A 7,155-nucleotide genomic window follows, 5' to 3' on the forward strand; every position below is an offset into this window, starting at 1 on the left:
ATTTTAAATAATTAATTTTTTTAATTTGTAAAGGAGTAGAAACAAAGGATATCTAAGTAGATGTTAACATTAGTAGGGAAGTATATTTGACATACGGATTTTCTCAAGGGATGTCCGCATATATGTTAGTATATTTAAGCCGCATTTAATTTACTATATGTAGGGTTGTATTCGAGTCGAGTCGAGGTAAAATAACTAAGCTCGAGCTCATCGAGCTTTTAGAATTCGAGCTCGAGCTCGAGCTCGAGCTCGACATCAATTTATGTTACTCGAGCTCGAATTTAATTAAGTGTAATCAATACAAATCAAGCTCAATCGAGCTCAATCAAGCCTAATCAAGCTCACATAATAAAAATTAATATTTTATATATAATTTTAAATAAATGATATTATTGACATTTCATAATAATAAAAATAAAAATTATATTATAAAAAACTCGATTAGACTCGTCGAACTTTCGAATGCAAAATATTAAAACTCGAGCTCGACTCGAGACTTCTATCAAGCAACTCGAGCCGAGCTGCTGACCGAGTAGCTTGCGAGCTCGAGTTAAGCTACTCGGTTCAACAGCAGCCCTAACTATATGAATGCAAACATACTTTTAATGCACCTCCTGCATTTGAACATTCTCAAATTAGTTTCAATCTTTGCTAAAAATGTTGAACGCACCTAAACTTCTTGTTAACCAAATCTTTTGACATAATAATAACGCTTGTTCTAATTCTCCTTTCCTCCAACTTCTCTCTACCTCTTCTCATGGTATCCCTCCCATATATTTCGTTTTATTTGTTTTTCAATAAAATCTCTTCTAAATTTTCTTAATAAGAGTCATTTATTTCTCTTAGAAATTTCTAGTGAGATTTTCTATTTTTATTCTCATTTTGTTACTTGATCTCAGATCTGGTTGTTAGATCTGAAATTTTTTGAGATTTTGGGTCTTTTTCAACTCATCATCATTTATTGAAACCTGAATCCGTTGATTAATAGATTTGTTGATTAAAACATGTACAAATGTACAAAAGGTAGTTGTAGCAATTTATCTTATTAGAAGTCAGAAAACTTCTTATAGTTTTTAGATATGTTTGAGATCATTCACATCTACTGTATCTGTTATTAAATTGTAAATCTGTTATTATTTCAAGTGCGTTTTTAATCTGCCACTGAGATAGAGATGTAAATCAAATCGTATTGGACGATTTCCAACCATTCGTTAATAAAATTTGCTTTTTATAAAAAAAAAACCTTTAACATAATAATCATGGTAGCATTTTGAGAAATTTTAGATGCAGTATATTTTCAATTTTTCAAGAAATTGTGAGTTTTATTTTGCAGTTCATTTATTAGGTGCTTGATGTTAAATGAACTCTCTTTTTTTGTGGAATTGTTGCAATTCGAATGTGGATAATAATTTTAAAGGTTTAATAGTGAATCAACCTTTCTTTTTTGAGAAATGTTAATCACGCTCAATTTTTATTAATTATACTTTTACTATTCATTTTATCATATAGTCTAAATGAAAATCAGATGATAAAAATAATAGCAGTAGTGCGATTAAGTTTTCTCCTTTTTTTTGTGTACCTATCTAGTCCTATAACGCACCAAATAAAAAACTATTTAAAGGTGTAAGCGAATAAATTGCCAACAAGATGTAAACGACAATTTTCGTGAAGAAAGAACAGTTGACGAGGCATTTGGGGAAAGGTGGGTTGGATGCTCAATAATGTAAATTAAAGATTACGAACTCGAAACTTCTCACTGAAACTAAAAAAAAAATGTTGATGAGAGAGACAGTGTAAGTCATAAGTTTCGAATTTGAAACTTCCTACTTATACTAAAAAAATAAAAATCAAAAGTTGATGAGGCATTGATTTGGTAGCCAATGAGATTGAGGAAGGTCTCGTCTTAAAAAGAGTTTGGAACTTTTCACTTGCACTAAAAAAAAATTGACTCCTACTTTAAATTCACTATGTATAGCCAAATAAACAGTAAGAGTCTGAAGTATTAAGGAGGAAGGTCTTGCCTTTCAAGCCCTTCCGGGGTTGGAGCTGATGGTAGTAGTCCAGTTGGGTGAGTACCATCGTCACGGTTTCGACTCTTGGCACTACCGTGGCTGGTGATGCTTGGGGCGGGCCTATTCCAGGCCGAAGTGGAATTAGTTGGGTCGTACGGTAACCAGTCCACGGGTCCAGATACCCACTGTCGACCAAAAAAAAAGAAAAAGGTCTTGCCTTTCAAATTTCACTATGTAAAGCCAAATAAATAGTGCAAGGCAATTTCACTATGTACGGACAAACAAATATAAAGAGTACTATAGTATTAAAGGACGGACCAGTCTAGTGAGAAGTAGTGACGAATTCGGTGTTTTCTTGGCCTGCCAAATCCGGTGAAAAGAGACGTATCAATCTAGTGAGAACTAGTAACGAATTCGGTGTTTTTTAGCCTGCCAAATCCGGCGAAAAAAGAGTTCCCCCATTCACGACTGGAAAGTGGAAAGTCGAGCCTTGATTAAATTAACCAGATTCCTTAGTGAGAACTAGCAACGAATTCGGTGTTTTTTAGCCTGCCAAATCCGGTGGAAAAAGAGTTCCCCCATTCACGCCGGTGAAAAAAGAGTTCCCCCATTCACGCCTGGAAGGTGGAAAGTCGAGCCTTTATTAAATAACCAGATTCCTTCCATAATTGAGTTCTTGCGGGTTCACAATGTTCAACAACAGCTTCTCGATCACCGTTTCCGACCAGTCTTCCGATGAGCACGCCGACAAAAAATTACGGGCTCGTGTCCGGAGGAAGTCCAAGAAATTTGGGTTTCGAGGCAAGACTGAATTCACTCGCCAAGTTGTGAGGCAGGTTCTCAAGTGGTGGCCTTTCCTGCTCTTCCTTTCTGCTGCAGCATTGCTCATTTTTGAAGTCTCCCGAATCTATGGAAAATCAACAAGTCCACCACCGCCTCAAACCGCCCAGGCCCAGAAGAAGCCGGACCACCCTCATTTTGAGAAGAAAGAGCAAGGGAACTTGAATCGTCTCGATCCCACCACCCGAGTCGTCGGTGGCGTTAGAGAACGTATGTAATTTATTTTTAGGCTTCTATGTGTTACTGACTAAAAGGTTCAGAATTTTGATGATTTTACTATGTCTCTGAAGGTTAATTTGGATAAAGTTATGAACTTTACCACATTAATTAGCTAATAGGCAACCATTGCCCATGGGCTGCTGCTGTTTCTGTTTTCAACTGAGGACCAATATTTAGATTTCCGTTTCTTGCTCCATTGTCGAGTTTCATAGTCGCACTTTCTTGCAAAAGCTGATTATGACTGGTTTTCTACTGATCATGTTTGAAGAACTGTGCAAGTTTAGATGGTATTTTGGATAACGATTTTATGGTATTGCTGTACCGCGTAGAGTTGAGCGTTGACAGGTTTGTCATTCATGATTTGGTTTTTTGTTGTATCAGGTTGTCTGAAGCTTCTGGCTCCTGAAGAACTTGAACGTTTGGTTTTTCCGCAACAAAGAGTATCTAATATTCCCATTAAAAAAGTGGTATACATCACAGAGACTGATAAAACTTATGGAGAAGGGAACTTCACAAAGTCTCAGCATGGTCTGGACGGCACAAGATTTAATTTATTCACTGGATACCAAACTCTGGACCAGAGAGATCAAAGCTTTAAGGTAATGAGCTGCATCTCGCAATTGTCATTGTTGTGGAGGAGAGTTTTAGATGGCAGTAGATAAATTCTTTAACAATATGCTTTAATATGCTCTGTGATTCTGGATCATTGGTTTGTGGTGGCTTCTGATGTATCTTGCTACTGTGTCTAGTTTTCCACTAATCCAAGTAAACATTTTAAGTTGGCTGTTGTAGGTGAACAAAACAGCAACAGTCCATTGTGGTTTCTACAGTGAGAAAGGGGGGTTTAAGATTTCTGAGGAAGATGAATTGTATATGCACGAGTGTGAAGTAGTGGTGTCTACCTGTGCATTTGGTGGCGGAGATGATCTATACCAACCAATAGGGATGTCAGAGCAGTCACTTCATAAGGTTACAATGTCAAATGCAAAGATCTCCTGAATGAGTTCTATGTTTTCTTTTGAAATGCTTACCATGTTCAAGGATACAGGTTTGTTATGTGGCTTTTTGGGATGAAATTACTCTTGCTGCACAAGAAGCTCAGGGTCAGAAAGTTGGTGAAAACCATTTTATTGGGAAGTGGCGGATTATAGTAGTTAAGGATCTACCTTTTCGAGACCAAAGGTTAAATGGCAAAATTCCCAAGGTAGGAAAAAGTTTGGTTCTCTTGTAGTTCTTTTCTGTTTCTTCATCATGCTCGCAAGTTTGGTTCTGGATCTTTGTTTGTATTCTCATTTTTGAAAAGAATAACAAGAGAGGACACAAAACTCTCGTCTTGCTTAAGAAACGATTGGCAATCTCACAGCCAAGAAATCTGGATTGCAAATTTAGTACATCCAATATGCAATGTTCTGCCAATGTTTATCATCTTTTCTTTTCAAATTGATATTTAAAATGGTCAGTCTTACTGTAGATTTGTTAAATAGTTTTCTTAGAATTCACTGATAATAAAACTCAATGAAGTTAATTCTTCTGTTCTTTGATTAGATGCTAGCCCACCGTCTCTTTCCAAACTCAAGATACTCAATTTGGGTGGATTCCAAGTCCCAGTTTAGGAGGGACCCTCTGGGAGTACTGGAAGCCCTTCTTTGGCGATCAAAGTCTGTACTTGCAATTTCAGAACATGGAGCACGCAGTAGTGTGTATGATGAGGCAAAGGCTGTTGTCAAGAAAAACAAAGCAACACCTGAAGAGGTTGAAGTACAATTAACTCAGTATCGCAAGGATGCACTACCAGAGGACAAGAGGTTCAATGGAAAGAAAGGTACGCTTACACCTCTGCTTCTTGTTATTATCCTATCCAGCAAAATGGTGGTGATGATTGTAAGTGACATAGTTCTGTTGCTTGATTCTCATAAGATTATAAATGATTGGCCAACAAAGATGTGCTTCTGTTAAATAGTTCGTGATACTGCTCAATTTTTTTTTTTTGCAAATTAGATTCTCTTTCCTGCTGGTATTATTAAATCTACTAAAAAAGAAAGTATTTTTTATAGCTAATTTTTCCTCCTATATGAAGCCTCATGCTCCTTTAATCTTAGATTATTGCATTGGTGAAGTATATGATGGAACTGCAAAACGCTCATATGTAGCTCCATTCCATCTGTACAGCTCTAGCTGAGGCTTCCATCATTGTGAGGGAGCACACGACAACAACTAACCTCTTCATGTGTCTCTGGTTTAATGAGGTGGTTCGCTTCACTTCCCGTGATCAGCTAAGCTTTCCATATGTTCTCTGGCGGTTCAAAGCATTAAAGGACATTAATTTGTTCCCTGTATGCACTCGCAAAGATCTTGTTAATAGCATGGGCCATGTACGCAAGGCCAAGCTTTTGACAAGTTAATTTCTTAATTTCCATTCCTGCTTGGATTCTTCTTTTTCCATGTTTTGGATAGTCTTATTTGGCATCCACTAACTTCAGGAGGATGTTTTGGAGGAAGAGCTTGGGTAGAATCGTCTTTTCACCGGTACTTGTTACCTGTACATTGTATTTGCTGCAGTTCGTTTTTTGCTTCCTTGAACTATTGTAAAGTCTAATTTATATATTTATTTGGGAAAGGACCACAATACTACTTGTATCTCATTGACTAACAAGAATATAGAAGTGAGGAGGAACATCTGAAGGGTCTGATTTTGTAAATTTTTTGGGAATCCTCCAATTCTATAGTCTACTTGGCATTTTGGTGCAACAGTGTTGCAGTTGAAATAAAAGACTTTGGCATCCTTCTTTGCCTCAGAGATGTGGTAGTTTTAATTTTGTGCAACTTTCTCCGTTCCTTTGAGATTGTGTATCTGACTTGCTGTATGTTGTGCTTTTTATCCGAATCTAATGGCTGTTATTATATTGCAATTGGTTTTGACCTCCTTCTTTCCTCCACTTGTATAGATTGAAAGATGTTAGAGGATTAGGAAAGTAAGTGAAGGTGGATTAGGTGGCCAAAACACAGCAAAAACACTAAGAACGGATGTATTAAGGTAGCTCTAACACAAGCTAAACAAATGGCAATGCAACAAACTTTCAAGCTCTCCGCATAATTATGCTTCCAAGGGTCATATTCTGTATTGCGGTTTCTTTAGCTGTAATAGCAGTAGCACTCCTGGCATTGCTCTCTCCCTTACCGCATAGAAAGCCGGCCAAGGACTCCAGGCCCTGGTTGGCCTTATCTCTGTACATTCAACAGCCCAAAATCGGTGGCTCAAATTTGCACTCAGTGGCCCCGTCAGATGCCGGAGCCCTGGTCTTTCATCGCACCCTCACAGAGGGACCTGAGAACACTTCCAGGGTGGTTGGAAAAGCTCAAGGCTTCATAATTCCCATTGATCATTTCGCCCATTCACCGTTCAACATTATTTACCTCACGTTCAACTCCCACAAGCACTCTGGCAGCCTTAGTATTCAGGCCAAGGAGTTAGCCAACAAGGAGAACAAGGAGCTGATGGTTGTTGGTGGAACAGGCTCTTTTGCTTTTGCTCGAGGCCTCGCCATTTTTGCACAAACAGATAAGCAGGGATCATCTCATTCAGACGCAACTTATCATGTAAAACTGCACTTGAAATTCCCTAATCGGTCCCAGATCATACCTGGATGATGAAACGCTACTTCTTGTTGGGACTTCATTTTGTTCTTGATTTCTTGGATTGTAGCTCATCCTATATTGCTGCGGAAAATTTAATCATATACATGAAGGAGATTCTCCATCATCTGTCGCTGACTTTAACACACACCGTATCTTGAGCTGAAGTGTACCCCAAGTCAGCAGGCATGCGTCACAGTTTAATCAAAGGGAACGAGATTTGCTGCTTGCCTGATACTTGCACCTAAGATCAATGATGCAGGGAAAAGGATCCAATGTAAAACTACAATCTGAAGTAACTCTCACTTCAATATACAAAATTTGATGCTTCCTTTTTTTTTTTTCCCTGTCCTTTACATTATCATGAGCTGAGAAGATTTTTCAACACAGACCTGAGAAGGTTGAATTAATAATTGCAAAAAAGTTATGGAATAAGTTGACAGAAAAGGTT

General features: G+C 37.9%; 2 protein-coding genes across 2 annotated transcripts; both read left to right on the top strand.

The window, feature by feature from the left end:
* Positions 1 to 2,329: 2,329 nt before the first annotated feature.
* Positions 2,330 to 5,866, top strand: LOC113749988. Its single transcript, XM_027293883.1, has 6 exons — positions 2,330 to 3,062; positions 3,453 to 3,670; positions 3,864 to 4,040; positions 4,120 to 4,275; positions 4,617 to 4,893; positions 5,241 to 5,866. Exons 1-6 carry the CDS (start codon positions 2,702 to 2,704, stop codon positions 5,471 to 5,473), a joined length of 1,422 nt encoding a protein of 473 aa, XP_027149684.1. The 5' UTR covers positions 2,330 to 2,701; the 3' UTR covers positions 5,474 to 5,866.
* Positions 5,867 to 6,167: 301 nt separating this feature from the next.
* On the top strand, positions 6,168 to 6,719 carry LOC113749219 (dirigent protein 6). Its single transcript, XM_027292898.1, has one exon. It carries the CDS (start codon positions 6,168 to 6,170, stop codon positions 6,717 to 6,719), a length of 552 nt encoding a protein of 183 aa, XP_027148699.1.
* Positions 6,720 to 7,155: the final 436 nt, after the last annotated feature.

Source organism: Coffea eugenioides, chromosome 10 (genome assembly GCF_003713205.1).
Source record: "Coffea eugenioides isolate CCC68of chromosome 10, Ceug_1.0, whole genome shotgun sequence".
Lineage (NCBI taxonomy): Eukaryota > Viridiplantae > Streptophyta > Magnoliopsida > Gentianales > Rubiaceae > Coffea > Coffea eugenioides.